The sequence below is a fragment of the Microtus ochrogaster genome, chromosome 19 (assembly GCF_000317375.1).
Source record: "Microtus ochrogaster isolate Prairie Vole_2 chromosome 19, MicOch1.0, whole genome shotgun sequence".
NCBI classification, from domain to species: Eukaryota; Metazoa; Chordata; class Mammalia; order Rodentia; family Cricetidae; genus Microtus; species Microtus ochrogaster.
Window position 1 is genome coordinate 52,015,325 of NC_022021.1, and position 19,541 is coordinate 52,034,865.

At 49.6% G+C, this 19,541-nt stretch overlaps 1 protein-coding gene across 1 annotated transcript in view; it reads left to right on the forward strand.

Annotated features, from left to right (window-relative positions):
* The first annotated feature begins 6,013 nt into the window (after positions 1–6,013).
* Lpcat1 (lysophosphatidylcholine acyltransferase 1) overlaps positions 6,014–19,541 on the forward strand; it is a 49,724-nt gene continuing 36,196 nt past the window's right edge. Inside the window, exon 1 of the mRNA XM_005356709.2 lies at positions 6,014–6,292. Within this exon, the coding sequence (XP_005356766.1) occupies positions 6,158–6,292 (135 nt within the window). The 5' untranslated portion in view covers positions 6,014–6,157. The remainder of the gene's footprint in view (positions 6,293–19,541) is intronic.

Below are 19,541 nucleotides of genomic sequence, written 5' to 3' on the forward strand. Positions count from 1 at the left end.
CAGAGATCCGCCTGTCTCTGCCTCCCGAGTGCTGGGATTAAAGGCGTGCGCCACCACCGCCCGGCCCTGTCCACAACTTTAGATTCGCCTGGATTAGATGACTACCTTGATTTGGAATGTGCCCCTCCCAAAGACGTCCAAACGCAGACTGTAAATGAGACCCCCGGGAAAGGATCTTTGCAGGTGTGGTGGAGGAAGGACCTCAGGATGTGACCGCCCTGAGTTTGCCCTCCAGGAGAAGGGAAGTGTGGTGGGGAAGCACAGACTCAGTAAAGAAGGCCACAGGGCAGGGAGGCGGAGGGGGTATATGAGCCTCAGCAAGATGAGGAGCGTGGTGGGCAGAGGCAGGAGCCCAGCTTAGACAAACTCCCTCAGAGTCTCAGTTGGAACCTCTGGAGTTCTAGCTACTTGGTATTTAGACCTCTCACACACAAGCGCGGTGCACACAACCTGCTCCACTTCCTGAAAGACGTTTGCAAACACAGAACACGTGCTGGTTCACCTTCCTTGTCAGCTTGATTGGATTTAGAGCAGCTAGCAGACACACCCCTCTGGGTGTGTCTGTGAGACTGTTTGCAGAGATCTTTACCTGAGGAGGAAATGCTGTCCTGAATGTGCCTGTCACCTTCCCAGGAGATGTGATCCCGAACTGAACAAGAGGGAACAGGGAAGAAAGCAAGTCTCATTTCTCCATGTGACCAGCCACACCATACCTGCCAAGATGGATGGATTCTCCTCAAACCATTAGCTTTCCTTAAGTTGTTTCTGCTAAATATTTTGTCACAGTGAGAAGAGTAATTAAAACAAACGTCCATAAATTTAAAGAACACACTAAATATGTTCTCTGACTACTATGGAATTAAATAAGCAGCCAGTAACAGATCTGGAATATTTCTGAATATTTGTTTTATATGAGCATGTGTGCAAGTCAGGGTGGGTACACTTGCCTGTGTATGCTCTGGTGGCGGCCCGAGGTCAAAGTTGAGTGTCTTCCTCAATCACTCTCCACCTAATCTTTAGAGAGAGCCTCTCAGTGACCTGGTTCTTCCCTTTACGCCAGTGGTCAGCCTATGGGGTTGAGACCCCTTGGAGGGCATTGAATGACCCTTTAACAGGGCTCACATATCAGATATCCTGCATAACAGATATTTACATTATGATTCATAACAGTTACAAAATCACAATTATGAATTAGCAACAAAATAATTTTTATAGTTGGGGGTCACAGACACAGAATTAAAATGGGAAACAAGCTTGTTTTTGTATGCTCGCAACAAACAGTCAAAAATTAAAAGGATCGTCTATGATAGATCAAAGCTACCACACATGGCAGAAGTGAGCTGTCTATGCATGGCAAGTCACAGAACATTGTTGAGTGAAATTTTAAAGGCCAGACAAATTGTCTTTTGTCTACTGGGTTGAGAGTCTTTTTCTTTCAAGATTCCCATATGACAGCCAGGTGTGGTGGCTCAGGCCCACAGTGCCAATTACTCTGGAGGCTGAGACTGAAGGATCACTTGACCTGTGAGTTTGGGGCCAACCTGGGCAACAGAGTGAGATTGTGATGTTATTCAAAAACAAAAAATACTGTTCAAAAGTTAAAAGACAGCTAGAGGATATTAGAATCTATTGTCAAGTCATATAAGTCATAAGGAAATGAATTTAGGATATATTAAAAGTCACAGGGTGTCTGTCTGTAATCCTAGCACACAGTAAGCTACGGTAGAAGAATAATTGGGTTTCCGGCCACCTGAGCTATACAGGCAGACTCTGTCTCAGAAACAAACAATCTCATCAGATCCACTACAAAAAAGGTAAATATCTGAACAGATATCTCATTGAAGGTGAGTTACATATACAAATAAACACATCTAAAGAGGCTCCCATTGCAAATCCAGTCAGGAACCACAAGGATGCTGGTCTAGGGACTGAGTGTTGGCAAGGACCTGGGAGTACTTATAAGACACAGTCTAGCTGCTGCAAAATTGTACGGTCATCAGAAAAAAACTCACAGAAACAAAGGCAAGCTAAAAAAACACCTCAGATAACCTCAGTGCATAAAATTATAAACAAACAGGTCTACACTTCAAAATATTTAGTAGAATTTCCTCAGGAGAAAGGAAAACAGCAGCAGAAGAAAATTCAGATCTGCACAGGGCAACGAATGAGCTTAAAAGACAACCATTGGCACAAATACAAAAGTCTTTTTTAAATTCTCTATAATCTCTTGGAAAGATAATTGACTGTTCAAAGCAAAAATAATAATAGTGTGCCGTGGAGGTTTAGAATATATAAAATTAAAATATACAAGAACAGAGGCAGGAAGGGTGGGAAGGAAACAAAAGTGGATATTGTGAAATCTCACATGTTAAGTGGCATCATAGTACTTCAAATGCCTTCAGAGAATACATGTTGAGCCCTACAACAGATACTAACATGTTAAAGGAAAGATGTATAGCTGATGAGCCAATGGTAGAGATAAGATGGAAAACCTGCTAAATTGGCCCAAAAGAGAAAAGCACAAAGCAAAGCCAGAGAAGTTAATCAGAAAGCAAACAGCAGGACTGACTATTTAAACCTTAGTCTGCTGGCACCTCAGACACAGGAGATCTAAACACAGCTGTTTTGATTTGCTTTGGGGAGTGTTTTGTTTTGGTTTCGAAACAAGAGTCTTGCTATGTACATTAGGCTGGCTTTGGACTCACAGAGATCCTCCTGTTTCAGCTTCTCAAGTGCTAGAATCATTGGATGAATTGCCAAGCCTATTTGTCTAAACACTGTTGTGAAAAGACTAGATTTAGAGGTTGGTTAAAAAGCAAAATATGTAACAAGATGGGGAACCATGCCAATAAAAGTGAACAACAATAAAGATGGGCCAGAGGCTCCATCGTAATAAAGAGGTTGATTAGTGGAGGAACAAGCCCTCTGAGGATGTATGTACCTAAAGACACTGCAGGAAAATACAGAAGGCCAGAGCTAAAAGTAAAATAGAAAAGTGCCTAAATAAGGTTGGCTTCAGTAATGAGCAGAACAAACAACACACGTGTAGAAAGACGTGGAACCTGCACAAAACTATGCACCGATGTAACCCACCCGCATTCACAGAACTCTCCACCCAAATGCATAATTACAGGCCATAAATGCAATGAGATCACGGAGCCTGTGTCAGGACCACAAAGGAGTTATTAAAATTAATGGCAGAAATGTGTCTGGCACCTTTCCAAATATTTTGGACATTTCTATGCATCTAACAAAAAAACACATGGGTCAAAGAGACCACCAGGAAAAATAGAGAGTGAATTAAAAATAAAAGGAAAGTAGTAGAAAACCAGCAGGCCAGCGTTCGCGGGACACAGACAAAGCCACGCTTACAAGAAAATGAACAGTGTTGAATAAGAAAGGTCTGCACTCCTGCCTTACAAAGGCAGTGAAAGAATAGCAAATTCAAGTGAACGAGAGGGAGCAAATAATTACTGCCACTACAGCTATAAAAGGGCTTGCGATATCCACTCAGCCTCTCTCTTGCTACATGAGGACTTGGAGTCCCCTCTGGGGACACCATGCTCAAGTGGAATCTTGGAAGCAGAGATTGGTTTCTCATCAGATTTTAAACCTGCTGGCTCCTATTTTGGACTTGGAAGTGTAAGAGAATCATTTTCTGTGTCTTATAAACCACCTATGTTTGGGTGTTTTGTTACAGTGGTACAAAGAGGCTAAGACAGAGGACTTCCCACCTTCCCCTCCGATGTACATTCATCTGTGAGCAGGATTGGCTCCCTTGACAGCCACATCCTTGCCTTTGTGTCTCATCAAAACCTGATCTAAACAACTCATTTCCTTCCCCCAGCCTCCTCCAAACAAGCCTCATTGACCCAAGGATCCACTGTGGGTTTCCACCAGGCCATGCATATCTCATGGGGCTTCCACAAATGCAGGCCAGGGCAGGTAGCTAAGGCAAGTCCTCTCCTAGGACTCGAACACGGATCCTGCCTGGCCTAGTCACTCTGAGACAGGATGCCCAGGGTGTCCTTCTCACCTCATCCTCTTGGGGATTTGTAATGTACTTCCTGGGGGTGTGAACAAACAGCTGTATCTTCTCACAGCCCAGAAAGATAGAAGTTCAAGATCCAGGTTGAGGCAATTCTTCCTGATGTCCCTATTAGGGAGAACCCTCCCAGCTCTCTCCAGCTCGGGTGGCTGAGTAGCCTATATCAGCAAAAACTCTGTTCTTACCAGTGTCCCCCCCCCCCCAAGCGCCTGTCTCCTTGTTCAAAATTCCCACTTATAAGGACATCAGTAATTCTGGATGGGTCCGGCCAACCTATTAGATTCATCTTGATCATCTGCAAAAAGGTTTCTTCCCACATAAGGTCACCTCCATAGGTACTGCATAGCAGAACTTTGTGGAACACACTACAGTTCACAACATACTCTAACAGTTCCCCAAGCCAAGAGCTTTAATTGGACTTCTGTTCATCTCAATAGGCATTTCTCTTACACACTGTCAAGCACACCACCCACACACACACACACTGTGTAGCTATTTTGATTTTTGAGACGGGTCTCCTTATCTAATCCAGGCTGGTCTGGAATTTGTAATCCTCTTACCTCAACTTCCTCACTTGTGCAATTACAGTGATGTACCATCACACTTATATCAAGCAGGTAACTCATCCTGCCCTCTGTGGCTGGAGGACCTGGGCTAACACACTTACAAGACGTCCACAATCTTGAGACCCAACTTTGAGGCTACAGGAATCCTGACGCAGGACACCCTCAGATCTCTTTGCCTACAGACTTTAGGGGGCACCTAGACAGTCTGTCTTCCTTAGGGTAAAGATCTGTATGAAAACACGCCTTTTGGTCCTGGGGTTTTCTTGATAAGGAGCTGAATGTCCTTAGACGCTGCACTCTTGTGTCTAAGGCTAGAGTAAATGAGAATTAAAAGCTAGGGTCAGTGGAATGCTCGTGGCTCGGCCATAGGGCAACACAACAGAGTATTAAGCCTGTTCATAGTTCAAGAGCCTCCACAGGCTTCGTAGCCCAGAGAAAAAAGCTGTGTGAACTGCTGTTGCTGCAAGGCTCATCTTAGAGCAGACAAAGATCTCAAGGTGAAGTCAGGTGTGGAATACAAAATGAAGCTTTGAAGGGACAAGACCTGCAAGTGCACTTTCCTCCTAGCCAACTTCTCAAAACACAGAACTCAGCCTGGTCCCCACTTGTCAGCAGGTATCAGAGGCTCTGGTCACCCCATGAACAGGCTTCTGTGAGAGGATGTGGTGGGGTCTCTCAGAGCTCTGGTGTCCACGGGAACACAGAGCTTTGCAGGAGGTAAGACAGGAAGCCGAGGGGGTTCAGAATTCGGCAGAACTTGGCTCAGTCTGGTGACTGAGGCTGAACCCTCAGTCTCCCACCACCTGCCTTTTGAGGGTTCCACGATATACAAATAAATACACCTGGTATTGCTACAAAATACATTTTTTGACCAGAAAACTATTTTGTGTCCTGGTTAAAAACAGTGATACAAACTACAAAAGGCATTCAGGGAGTCAAATGTATACATTTTAACAGGAGGGCTATTTTGAGCCCTAGTTAATAGCGTAAGACAAAGTAGGGTCCCCCAACGCAACCATTTCACCCACAATGGCGAGTGATAGATTACAGTGGTTAAGGGAAGGAAACTGCCTGGGAGGACAGTGCTGCGCAGAGAAGCGGGCCTGGCACAGTCTCGGGTCGCTCCGAGAACCTCTTTCCAGGGTCGCTGGTGCGGGCGCAGGCGGGCTCAGCTGCGTCGGTGGGGTCCTAAGCGGCCGCTGAGCCCACAAGCCTCGTTTCTGCGGTCCAAATCTCAGGGTCTCCCCACTCATGGGAAACCGCAGGTTGCCCCAGGTTCTAGGAAAGTCCCTGAGCCTCGAGCCGCGCAGGCGCAATCATAGTCCAGAGCGGGCGGGGCGGGGCATCCCGTTGGCCCCACCCACGTCACGCCGCCCCTCCCGCGCCTGCGCCTCCGGGCGGCCGCGCATCCTCGGCCCTCTCCCGCGCGCTCTGCTGCTACCTCTGCCGCCTTCTGCTCATCTGCGCTCGGCTCTGCTCCGCTCCTCTGATCTCCGTCGGCTGTGCTCCGTCTGCGCCGCTCGGTGCTTAGGCGCGGGCCGCCATGAGGCTGCGGGGCCGCGGACCACGGGCCGCCCCCTCCTCCAGCTCAGGGGCAGGCGACGCGCGGCGGCTAGCGCCCCCGGGGCGGAACCCCTTCGTGCACGAACTGCGGCTGAGCGCCCTGCAGAAGGCCCAGGTGGGTTCTCCGCGTTGCTTCTGTGCTCTGCCCAGGATGCGCCTGGGATGCGGTGGGGAGGGGCTGGGCGCCGCCCGGTCCTTGGAGAGCCGCGCCCCTCCCCTGCAGCACCCTTTGAGCCCGCGCCAGGGTCCCGCTTCCCGCCGCCTGCGCACATGCTGACTTACACCCTCTGTGGTTTAGGCACCATCCCCTGAACTCCATCCCTTGAAGCCCCACAACCTCATCCCGGGCCTGGCGCGGGTTCCCGCCAGTAGGAGGCCTGGTGGTGGGTGGGGGGCGGTGGGTTGTCCCTCGCGTCAAGCAGCCCCTTTCGAGCGCCTCCGCTTAGTTAGGAGGCCGACTGTGTGTCTCGGTGGCCTAGTGCCCGAACCTGGATGGTCCTCTTGGTCAGCAGCGGACTGCGAACCTCTTGGCATAACCTGGCGGGAGGATTTCCACATCTATGTTTGTAGATTGTTTCCTGTGTCGAGTACACTATTTCGGCTGTTAACAATGCTCCCTGGGGTGGTTGTGCCCGGAATCAACTTTATACAACCTAGTTCCCACGTGAGAGGGAACCGGTGTGCTGCGGTTGGTTGGTGGGAACCTGGATCCAGGCACAGTTACCATCTGTTCCTGTGGCTCTCCCTGTGAGACCTGGCACGCGGAACCTCTCCTACTCTGGGATCGGGTCTGTGGTGCTATGGTCACTTTGGGGGCCTTTCTTTGCTTAATGAGTAGAGCTCACGGTTTCAGACATCTGTGACCCTGTGGTTTATGGGCGGAGTAGTATTTCCAACTGTGAGGAACCAGCTCTGAGAGGAGATAGTGTTTTTAAATGTGTAACTTATCAGACGTAATATTAAGGTGAAGTCTGTGAAGCCCTTTGAAGTTGTCACTTTCGTAGGCAAGGGCTTCTTCTCAAAGCCTCTGATGGGGTTGGTTATCACCCGTGGGAGCTTGATGGTCGACAGAGTTGAACACGGAGAGGGGAAGGCAACCTTCATATCGGGCCCCAGGTCTTACCCCCTTCCCTGCTTGTATCTGGAGCCAGACAGATATGAGACAAGGCAGCTGCCTGTGGTACTCAGCAAGGCTGCTATCAGTTGGTCCCTACTGCCAGGGGCTGTGCCCAGCAGGAGGACTTAGGGTACATTCATCTCTGAGCTTAATTATCCCTCTGTTCCATTCCACAACCTCCTACCCTACAACTCTTTCCAGAGTCACTTGTGGAACCAGTGGGTCTTCTTCTGCCTCCTGGATCTGCTGCTTGGAAGCCTTCCTGAGATTTTCATCCAAGGGAGCCTTGATCCCTTCCTTTGGATTTGGGGGCTCCTCCCTAACCAATTCCATTCTGGTTCACCCTACCCCAATCCAGCCTGGTCACCCTGCTGCTGCTCCACTCTGGTCATCTTAAACAACCCATCCCTAGTAATTCTTTCCAATCCTCACCGTATTAGCCTGCCTCTACCCCCATCCTGATCTGGTCTGCCTTATTCTGTCCTGTTGCCTTTCTGTTCCTGCCCCTCCCCTTTCTACTCAGTCTGCATGAAGCATCTTCCTCTCCGAAAGCTAGCTCCTCACTCCTTATGCACCCATCCTTGCTGCAATCTTAACCCACTTAGTTTGATTTTAGGGCCAGGTCTTTTTTTGTCCAAAAGCATGTGCCCATGAGACTCTGTCCAGAACCTTGGTGTGTATAACTGTTTGGGCGTCTGCAGCCTGTGGCTAAAGAACGTATTTGTACTTGTCCACAAAATTCTCTGCTATACACCCCCCAAGCCATGCTTTGCAGAGCCTTTGCCTGTATGGAAGGCTTTATTGAAAAGTTTTTCTAGAGGGTAGATGGATAAGCCGTCAAGCAAAAGAATCCTGCTTCCCTTTCTGGAGGAAGTCCCTTAAGTCTGAAGCTCAGACACTTCCTACTCCAAGTGACTCCAAACTGCCCTGGGAGGGGTTAGTATATAGCTTTGGATTAAGGACACATAAGCCACCTCAGCCCCTAGCAGCCCATCTGTCACTTAACTACAGATTTAGCAAGCAGCTTAAGCATTTAGTGGACAGAAAATAACAGGCTAGGATCTGCACACTGGAGTCTGACGAACTCGCCGCTTCCTGTTACAGCAAGGATACAGATGAAGGGCAGGCCCTAGAAGGGTTTGGGCTGTCAGCTAAGATTCTTTGCAGTTTGTTATTTTTGAAGTCATAAAGTGGTTTTCTGTCACAGGGTTTTTGGGGTACTCCCCATGGACTCTGTGGTACAAGCATTTCCCGTCCCAGCTCTGATGGGTTTTCCCAATTGTGAAATTTAACTAGATCCGAGTTTGCTTCCTGGACAGCAGAGCCACCTTCTACTAGAGCCAATCCTAGTATGGTGCAGGTTCGGAAGCAGCTGCAACCCCACCACCCAAGCCCATCCCAGAGAAGGCGATGGTGAGGTCAGGTAACTGACAAGTCTCTTCCGGCAGGCTGTTCTAGCGTCTGAGTTAAGGTAGAGCACAGATGGGCTGTCACTGTGGCCTGGCTCCCATAGGAATGGTGATGCCAGAGCAAAGTCCCGACAGCACACATCCTGCCTCTCCTGCACATGACTCCAGGCCACAGGCATATGGGCACAGGGAGATGCCGCCCACTGGGCACCTGGACACTGCAGGAGACTTAATAAAGAGGGGTGCTCTGTGTTTAAAAGGTCCTGTTGCACACCAGCATGCTGTGTGGGGTGCAGGTGTTCTACCGACTTCTGGACTAGGTGAGCACTGGGCTGGGGAGATTTATGGGAGGGGAAGAGAGACACTGGACCAGCTAGCTTGGCTACACAGTGCTTAGCCCTTCCAGGAATGCTTGGAACCAGTGTCAGGCTTGGAATGCATACTTCCTGCAAGAAGCACGGCATCTGACGGCCCACCTCTGTTGGTGCCTGTGTGTCTCAGGAAGACCCAAGCTTGTTTCCCTGACTTTTGTCTGACTTTTGGTCACTGTTAGCTACAGCCCCTAGACTCTAAGGCTTAGAGTCAGGTAGAAGGCCAGCCTGAGTTCCTGTGTCACAGATGAGGTCTGAAGTGTCAGGTGAGATTCTGAACTATCCCTGTCTCCCAACAGTGTGGAACCTTAGTGTGGATGTCTGCCTGCTGTTGTAGGGAGCCCTCATCTGTAGCCCACCTGTAGTCCTAATGTTCTAGATGGTGATAACCGAACGGTGGGAGAGATGGTGTCCAGGGAAAGACCTAACTTTTATAGCCTTTTAGAATTTGGGCTTTTAGCAGCATGCGTGTTTATTTATATGTGCATACTTTACGTGTAAATGTACACTTTTGTTTCTTAGCTGACGGGAAAGCACATGTGTGTGCAGTAAGTAGTTAAGGCACGGAGCCCGTTCGAACCCAGTGTCAGTCACTAGGTCAGCTTATAAGGGGCAGCAGATATCTTTGCTGTCCTCACTGATTTGGTACTGGTGTGTGTGTGTGTGTGTGTGTGTGTGTGTGTGTGTGTGTGTGGTGTACATGAGGCCAGAGGTTGACAATTGATTGTTTTCATCAGCCCTCGCCTTACATTTTGAGACACAGTCTCTTACTGAAGTTGGTATTCACCAGTTCAGCTAGACTGATTGGCTAGAAAACCCCAGAGAATGTCCTTTCCACCTTCCCAGCACCGGATGACAGACACCCACTGCCACCACTAGCTTTCATGTTGGTGGGTGCTGGGATTGAACCCAGGTCTTCCTACTTGTGCGGCAAGCACCGTACTAGCTAGACCATCTGCCCAACCCCAATCCTTCTGCAGCCCTTAGTGTTAGCAGTGGCTGCTGGCTTTTGTCCTGCTGTTGACTGTGCTCTGTGCTTTTCTGCACACACAGCCTGGTCCCCATATAAGGCATGGGTAGAGTGTCATCGTCCACAGCACAGCTGGGAGCTGACCCTGGAGAGCCTCCTTTCACTATGGCCCTGGTCATAGCACCCAGCAGAGTCCAGCAGAGCACATACCTTTGATAGTATGAATATAATTTGAGCCTTTTGCTGCCTGGGGCTGGCCTGGAGATTGTTGTAATGTCAAGGCCTACCCCCTCTCCACAGCGTCCAGGGCTTGGTTCCCTGCTGGATGTAGCTGGTGTCACAGTTTCCTCCACAATTGTTTAGGTGCTAGTGTGCCAGGAGGAACCACAGGCTGGTGTCTTACATTGTGTTCTTTTTCAACTGCAGCTCCAGCCCTTTCCAATTAAGCCTCTTTCTCTCTTTCTCTCCTCTTCCTTCCTTTCTTCTCTCCCTCCCTCCCTCCTCCTTCTCCTTCTCCTCCTCCTTCCTTTTTCTCCTCCTCCTCCTCCTCTTCTGCTTCTTCTGCTTCTTTTCCTTCTTCCTCTTCCTCCTGTTTACATTGAAAGTGACCCATTCCGTCTACAAGTGCTCAATGAGTCAGCTGTGTGACCCTTGGTCATCACCACTCTTAGAGAAGTAGCAGTGACCTATACCTAACCTCTGAAATGCACTTAAGAGTATTCAGCCTAAGGGAAGCTGTGATTCCTGGAACCCCAGGTCAGCCACCAACCCTCTAGGCCTGTGCCAGTTTCGTGCAATCAGGCACCACTAGCAATCTCCTTAGGCTGGTGCACATTGCAGCCTGATAGTTGCAGGACGGACATGGAGCCCAGGGCTGTTTGCAGGCTGTTCCTGGACGCAGCTCTCCTGTCCATATCTCTTTGTGGCAACCTCAGTCTTTATTGCCAATGTTGATGTAATTGTGTAATTGAATTATCTGTTTCTTATTTTCTTCTGTTTTTATTTTTCATGTGTGTATGCATGTTTACTTATGTCAGGTGTGAGCATGTAGGGGTACATGCATGTGGAGACCCAAGGATCATCTTGGGAATCATTTTTAATAGCTCTTCCACCTCTTCCAGTGAAGTAGGGTCTCCTAATCATATCCAGGGCTCAGTGATATGGTCAGCTTGGCTAGTCATCTCACTCTGGGGAATCCCATCTCTGCCTTAGGAGGCCAGAGTTACAGCTGAGCTGCTACACTTACTGGGTTTCTCTTGGGTTCATGGAATCTCAAACTCTGTTCCTCATACTTCAGTGGCAAGCTCTTAATCAGTGGGCCATCCCCCTAGCCAGCATTTCTTGTTTTTAAAGATTGAGAACTTTGTGCCTTAAATAGTGGCCTTCTAGACCCAACCACAGACCCCAGACTTGGGGCCCACCTGCTGGCCTTATCAGGCACTCTGTCCTGTGTGTCCATTTCCCCCAGGTAGCAGAGTGCCCATAAGTCCAAATATCTACCCCCCCCCTACATTGTTTGTTCCCCGGACTTCCTTTCCCAGGCCTATGTAGCTTGAGTGTTGAATGTTAAGGCAAATCTTATATCAACTCCCATCTCTTGAAGCTGCATTCCAGCATGCCTGACCCAGTGATCCAGGAAGACTTACCTAACACGAACCCAGCTGATATTTGGTTTCATTGAACGTAACCCAGGGAAAGTACAGCCAGCCCAGATGACCAGGGCTGCTACTCAGCACTCTGTCCTTGTGGGTCTGCTGCAGTACTTTAGAGTATCCTTATCACTCCTGACTGGAATTCCTAACGTCTCTTTTGTTCCTCAAGCCTGTAGTCCAGATGTGAATGATGGTGGAAGTGAGCCCAGAGGGACGTACCCAGTGTTGGGGAGGGGGATGCACACGAACGCCAATAGTGTGATGAGGCCCATATCATATTGTATTGCTGTGGCAATTTTCAAATGCGTTTCCATGCGGTAGCCCTTCAGCATGCTATATGGACCACGGTGGGAGGTACTAGCCGTGCCTTAACCTGGGACCGGCCACTGGAGTAGGCCATTTGTCTTGGAGACAGCTCCTTTCTTGAGCCACCACAATACTGTTCAGTCCTGTCTGCTGCTGTTCAGTCAGAAGAGTGACTTATTTTCCCCAAGAACTTATTTGTCATCTGCAGGCTTTCCTCCCGCCCCCCCGCCCCTCCCCCCATCTACAGGCTTTTTTAAACCACAATTTAACTAGTAGACAATAGAGCTGGACTAACCTAAAGTCTGGGAGGATAAGAACTGACTCTTGCCCAGTGATGGAGAGGAGATCATGTGCTGGTCTGTGTGTAGAGATCGATGCCTGTGGGCTAGGCTCAGGCTGGGTCAGGTAGCAAGTGCCACACTTTTCAGGAGTCTCTTAGGGTCTTTTTGCCTACCAAGTTATCATGTAAGGGGACAGCTGTGGACAGAACAAACCCTGGATCCACTGGTCCAACAGGAAGTCTCTCACCTGCAGGAAGGGGTCCTTGATTACTTTGTCGTATGTCCTGCCTGTTCTTTGACTTTCTCATACAGCCTCAGAAGTCCCCAAAAGCTCAGACCCCTCCTGAACTGACTTCATCTTCCCCTACTCTTCAGAGACCTCTTCATTCTGGCCAGCACCCTGAGACTGTGTACCTCCTGGGTCAATGAGGTGGTAACCTTCCCTCTAGCGGCATGGGGTCAAGTCAACTCTACCCTTCAGAGGAACAACTAACCTCAGGGACACAGTCCCTGTGGTGGTGGATATAGGAATGGTCCCCATAGACTCATGTGTTTGAAAGCTTGGCCCACGGGAAGTTTCACTATTAGGAGGTGTGTGTCATTGTGGAGGTGGGCTTTGAGGTCTTCTATGTTCAAGCTATGCTCGGTGTGGTACACAGTCTCCTTCTGTTGCCTGTGGATCAATATGTAGAACTCTCAGCTCTTTCTCCAGCACCGTGTCTACCTGCACACTTCTTACCATGACAATAATGGACTAAACCAACCTCTGAAACTGTTAAGCCAGCCCCAATTAAATGTTTTCCTTTATAAGAGTTTCCATGGTTATGGTATCTCTTCACAGCAGTAGAAGCGCAAACCAGTCCCAATACACATCCTTCCCTGTCCAGCTAAAACAAATAAGGTGTATATAATACGTGGTATAGACTTGGTGGTATTTGTGGTCTTCATCGGGGGACTCAGAGTGTGCTAGGGGCAGGGGTTCCCACCCACAGAGGTTGTATAAGCTTCCCTTTTACCAACATTAGAGCATGTGAGCCGCCTCCTTCCCAGATAACCTTCCTGTGAACAGTGAAATCAGCTAGAACTCCCCTGGGCTTGAATCTTCTGATTCCCTCGCTCAGCTGAAGCGGTGGGTCCTGGAGACTGTCACAGATTCAGGTGGGTCTTTCTCCCGCCCTCAGCTGAGTTCTGACCGCGCAGGGAAGATGGGACCAGAGTGAGTTCCTACACAGCTCTCAGGCCTGTCTGCCCTGCTCGTGGTGGACTTCTACTGTTGATGCCCTCCTAGGGATCCCCTCCCTGTGTTGTCTGATATGTGTGGGTCCCAGCCCCCATGATCACTGACCTAGAGGACACATTGCTGCGGAACTCCCCCCTGCATCTCAACACTAGGGTTGGGTTCATCCTGAGCCCTTTCTGGCTGGTGTCCCTAGGCAGGGCTTCTATGTCCCGGACACTTCCAGGAAAGACTTGATGAAGGAACAGTGTGTTAATATGCAGGCACTTCCCTGCCAGCTCATACTGGAAGTACCTCTTCTTCTTGGAGCCACCACCCTCAGCGAGCAGGGGCAGGGGCAGGATCTGTGGGAGCCCGCAGAAGCAGGTCCTTTAACTCAGGTTCTCTCTGGTCCCCTGAGGCCAGACTGTTCGCCTATCAGAAGCTGGAGCCTCCTCCAGAGTCACAAACCCTGGGAAGCTGTTGGCGGGGCTCCTGCCTCAATTCCACCTAATCCTGGTAGCCTTGGGCTGTTTGCACACGTGGTACTGAGTGCCTGGAAAGCTCCCTTGGAAGACTGTAACTATAGGGAGTCCTGCCCCTGGTGTTCCTAAAGTAGGTCAACTGCTACTAAGTCTCTGCAGCTCTGGAGAGGGACTTAGGAACCAGTTTCTGGTTTTGAGTCTCATTCTTAGGAGGTAGTGCATATAGCCCCCCAAATATATGTCTTCAGGACTTTTCTGTTTTGGCAGAGCCCTTGGGTGGAAGGCCACCTTGGCAGGACCCCAGCTTTAGTCTGTTATGCTGTAGTGGTTTACCTCTTAGACTACAAGATTGTCAGAGCAGAACCATGGGGACCAGAGAGAGGACAGAGCCATTCCGCGCGCGCGCGCGCACACACACACACACACACACACACGACTTGTGTTAACAATCGCATGTGTAATAGGAAGGGTGGAGAAAGCAGCCCAGTCAGAGACCCCTGAAGCCAGATGAGAGGCTCCCGTCATGCCTGCCAGGGTGCTCCTGAATCAGAGAATAAGCATTGTCCTGGTATGCTGCTCAGCCTGGGCCTTTCCACCCAAGAACTCTGCGCTTACTGCTCCTTGTGTGGGACACTGTCGTCTGCCCATTTTCTCCAGTCCATCTGGAGTTCTGTAGTCACTGCAGAGGCTGTGTACACATGTGCTCTGTGTGCCCTCTTCGCCTCCTGCCGCACCCTCGCTCACATGCTCATCAAGGCAGACGGGATCTGGTCTGTGTAGTTCTTGGTCATATCAAGTAGACTTCGACATCACAGGTATCGATATGTGTCTGGTGAGTGCAAGTCAACCTTCCATCATATGTCTCTCCATTTAGTCTCATTACCCATGTATTAGCACAGGGGTCTGCCAGCAATGAAGTTCTCTACTGGTCTTTTAGGATGCCGACTGTCCAGGCAGCGTGTAAGAGGCTGGAAGTGGCTCCCAGCTGAGGGAAGATAGCACAGTCTGGCCAGAGGGAGGGGTGCCTAGGAATCTGTATCTATAAGACACAGGGCTTTTCTAAGGGCTGGGCATGTTCTTGACTTTGAACACAGCTATAGGGCTCTCAAAGCCCAGAGGCCTACGTAAGGAGGCTAAAGAGTAGAGTTAGAAAGATCTTGTCCAGCTGGGCAGTGGTGGCGCATGCCTTTAATCCCAGCACTTGGGAGGCAGAGGCAGGCGGATCTCTGTGAGTTTGAGACCAGCCTGGTCTACAGAGCTAGTTCTAGGACAGGCTCCAAAACCACAGAGAAACCCTGTCTCGAAAAGCCAAAAAAAAAAAAAAAAAGAGAAAGAGAGAGAGAGAAAGAAAGATCTTGTCCAGAACCCTCTTTTGGCACTTGGTCTATTTTACCCTCTGGCCTCAGGGGAATCCTCCCCTAACCCCTGCCGTAAGGGAAGATAACTGTTTCCACTGTGATCATTTCTGAGATGCCTGCAGCCTGGGTGTTTAGGGTGTTACTTCTAAACTTATCTATGCTCTTGTATTCTTTGACACTTCAGTGTCTCTGATAGAGCACGTTCTTGGGGGTTCCCAGGCCTGCAGTTACTCCCCCCATGTGTGAGTGCCTTGCTTCTTCCCTGCCAAAGGCTGCACTTTTTGATTATGGAGCTTTTCCCCTGACTGCACAGGTGTTAGGGCCATGCCTGGGTCCTCCTGCTGAGATAGACAGCTACACAGCCTACACTGCTGTGTGTGGGGCTTGCATAGGGTGAAGGTTACCTGTCACATTAGGAGACATGGTGACATAGCGTGGTGTTGTTACCTGTGCCATGGAATCTGCTGAGCTAGATGGATGAGCAAATGCTCAGTGGACACCAAGTCCCAGCACCTGTCCATAGGAGCACAGCTTTGAGCAGGGAATGTCCAGGTGGCTACATACAAAACGGCCTGTGGAGACCCTAGTGGGTAACCAGGGTGACGTCCTAGGTCCTTGTTTGTTAAGTTATGGAGTTCCAGAGCCATCTCGGGGCCTGAGGTTTTCTTGACCTAGCCCTTCGCATGCTCATAGGGCGTCTCCAGCAAGAGGTGTGTTCCCAGTCTGTGTTGTAGATTGCAAAAAGGTCAACTATGTGTGGTTAGCCATGGGGAAACATGTGCCTGAGACAAGAGTGAGCATCCCTCTTGCATCCACATGAGCAGTGTGCCCTTCTGTAGCCTTACTTAGTCCTCAGCCTTCCATGGTCACACACCAGTGTCAGCAGGATCTAGAGCAAATGCCAGGGTGTTGTGGCATCACCCCAAGGGTGCTCTCCCTAATGGTGCCATTTCTGTCAGTGAGGCACTATACACAGGCCTGAACTGGGGGGGATCCAGCTGACCGAACAGTTTCTGGGATCTTCCCACCAGACCCACAAAGGTTGGTGAAAGCCATCTACCCAAGGTTAGTCAGCTCTCCATAGTTCCATACTGGGTACTAGACTGATGATTCTGTAAGACCAAAGAGGCTGTGAGGAATGTTCAACAGCGGTGTGTAGTAGGGACAGCCCTCTAGGAAATCACCCCTAATGGCCCATGTGGTTCTGAAGGTGATTCTGTAAGTTTTGAGTGTTTCTCCCAAAGACAGGCTCACATCAGTCTACACCGAGAACCATCTGGATTGCTCTGATAGGCTGAGACTTTACTGGGCAGCCCTTGCGTGGACCTGGTGTAGACCTGGGGAGTTGGGACTGAAGGTTTGGAAGAAAAAATAGCTCCGTCTTAGAAAAGCTATATTTAATTTTAGATTTGAGTGGGAGAACTAAGAAGCACTTATAAATAGCCGTAGGCACAGCCTCCGAGGAGAGTTCTGGTGGAGACGTGGACGCTGGCTGTGCACGAACATCTGAATACTCCAGTCCAATACACAACTGGGAACTAAGGCCATCATGACAGGGACATTAACATGTTAGTGAGAAACGGGCGAATGAACGCAATGTAAATATGGGCGAAAGATTTAAATAAATGGGCAAATCACAGGAGAAACACAAACATCCACCAGACAGTATAACTGCTAAAGCCGTTCTTCAGATGTCCCCTGTGCCCCTTATCAAGCCTCATCTTGGGCCTCTGGGGTGTATGGGATACTGAGCAGTGGGCAGGTGCTATGGGATTGCTTTTGCACAGTGGCTAGTGTCAGATGAGCCTGTTCGATGGAGCTGTTTGTGAAAAGATAAAACTGCCCAGAACAGCTTAAGTATTCTCGTCCTCTTCTAGTTTCTGTGTGGCAATAAGCTTTGGTTCTGAACGTGACCATTGAATGCTCCCTGCCTCAGAACCGTGTTCAGCCAGGACAGAGTCACTCTGGACCTAATTAAAGTATTGGGGCTACACATAAGGCAGGAGGTGCCTGTTGGCTAGTCCGTGTATGTGCTTCTGTGTGGTCTGGATCTAGTTGAAGTCACCCAGGCTTCTGGATGGCTGCGTGGTGTTAAACACTGGACTGTGGACTTCAGCAAATGTGCCTTGGGGTTCCAGCTGAGGGTTGTGTGTGGGATTTATAATGCTTTTTAAAGCCTGCCTGTACTTTAAAAGGAAAGTGTATCTTAAATTGTGTGTCTTTCTTGTCTAATTTGGGGCAGCGGGCTCTAGTAGATAGGTCTTAATGTTCACACTGCTGTTAAGAGAAATCCACATGTGTCTTTTAAAGGGGTATCAAGGATTTATTAAGATATAAAAGGGGGGAAATATACTCATGAAATATTCTCTCTCTCTCTCTCTCTCTCTCTCTCTCTCTCTCTCTCTCTCTCGTCTCCCTCTGACCAGATAGCCCAAGGTCATGGATAGAGCAAATACCTAATACCCACTGCTCCAGACATTGATCATTAGTTTCTGATTTGGGTTGTTGGCCCACAGTTGACCCCAGGGCTAATTTTCCCAGGTGTCTCAGTGCCCTAGAGGCATCCCTGTAGTTTTTACCTCTCATCTCTAACGCATTTGGGAGGTCCATTGCCATATCTTCAGAGCCTCATCGACTACCAGCCTATGAGGATAGCTTTTTTGAATGCCCAAGAACCATATCTGCCTTCCCTTCTAGACTTATGTAAGTCCTTTCAGGACAGCTTTGCTTGCATCAGGGCTCTGACCTAGACGCCTGCTTCTGGCTCCTGTCTGGTACTGAATGTTTCACCCATTACTTCTTGTCCTGGGGTCATACAGACCAAGGACATGTGACATTTGCAGCCTTATTTCCACCCCTCCTTGGCCACTGTAGCTGTCCCAAACCCAAGAGCCAGAGGCCCATCTTGGGCTGCGTTCTGAATTTGTTTTATAGGAGAAATCAAAAGGAGCTGGTAAGTGAGAAAGACAACTGTGGCTGTTTGTCCCTCAGGTAGAACCTGTGGGACAGGACAGCAGTACCCTAGAGAAGGGAAGCTGGGAGGAGGGAGGACTCAGCCACCATGCTGGTGACTCTTACTTACTCTGCTGACCACAGGGGTCAGGAGGTCCGGGGTGGTGTCATTGTGGTAGTACTGGCCCTGTGTCAGAGATGTGTGCATCCCGAGAAGGGCAGGGGTCCCAGGACCTGATGCCTGTTGTGTCCCCAAATGGTTTCTCCTCTTGCTTGGCCTTGTGCTCTGGTCAGCTGCTGCCTTGTTTCACTCCTGGCCAGATTCCCCTCATTTCCTCCCCTCCCCCTTTGGTTTGAAGTACAACACTTCCTCCCAGATAAGATTTTATTTGTCCTCTGTGGGCAGGCTAGTTCAGTGGCATGAGGGTACATGGTCAGCTGCCTGATCTCTGTTTCCTACTCAGGATGGCCCACCTGAGTTTCTCATTCCCCCTGGTGTGGGTGAGAGTTTAGGGCAGTTCCTCTTGTATTGTACTCAGGCTTCTTCCTGTGGTTGCAGCAGCCCTTCATTTGCATATCATCTCCTCTAATCCCTGAGCATATCTCCTAGCTCTTACCCTGAATTTCTGGGTGAGGAAATAGCATGTGAACCTCGGGCTTCTGATACATCCCCTCAGGAGCTGGTAGCAGGTCTTTGACACCAGGTGCTTTAGTGACACTCTTGAGTGTGATGGCTAGATCCCTGTTACAGTTCTGCATGCCCTGACTTGGATGTTGGTTCATTGCTGTGGTTGGTTCATTGCGATGGTCTCAGTTAAGTTGCTGGCTGTGTTGTAGCACCCCGTCCAGTCTCTGTGTCCTGCAGACTGCTGCACCTGTCAGGGACCCCCCAGTTGGCCATCTCTGTGACCCTTGAGCTATGCTTGCCCCAAATGCTGAAGTCATCTAGGCCGCTGGAAAGCCATCTCTGTTTGTTTCACCATCTCTATGCTTGCTGCCTCGGATCAATCCTTGGTGCTTTGTGTAGCTTGAAGCTCCGCCCTCAGCCGGCCCACAGAGATCCCAGACTCACCTGTCTTCTAGTGGTGCCCCTGGGGTGGCATCCAGCTCCGCTGCCACCAGCAACAATAAAGTTGGCAGTCTCAGGCTGTCTCCATGATCGATGGAGGAGTACAACTCCCCCGAGTACAAAGCTCACACACATCCCCACTGAGCATACAAGGCCTGCATCACCTTCCGCACGGAAC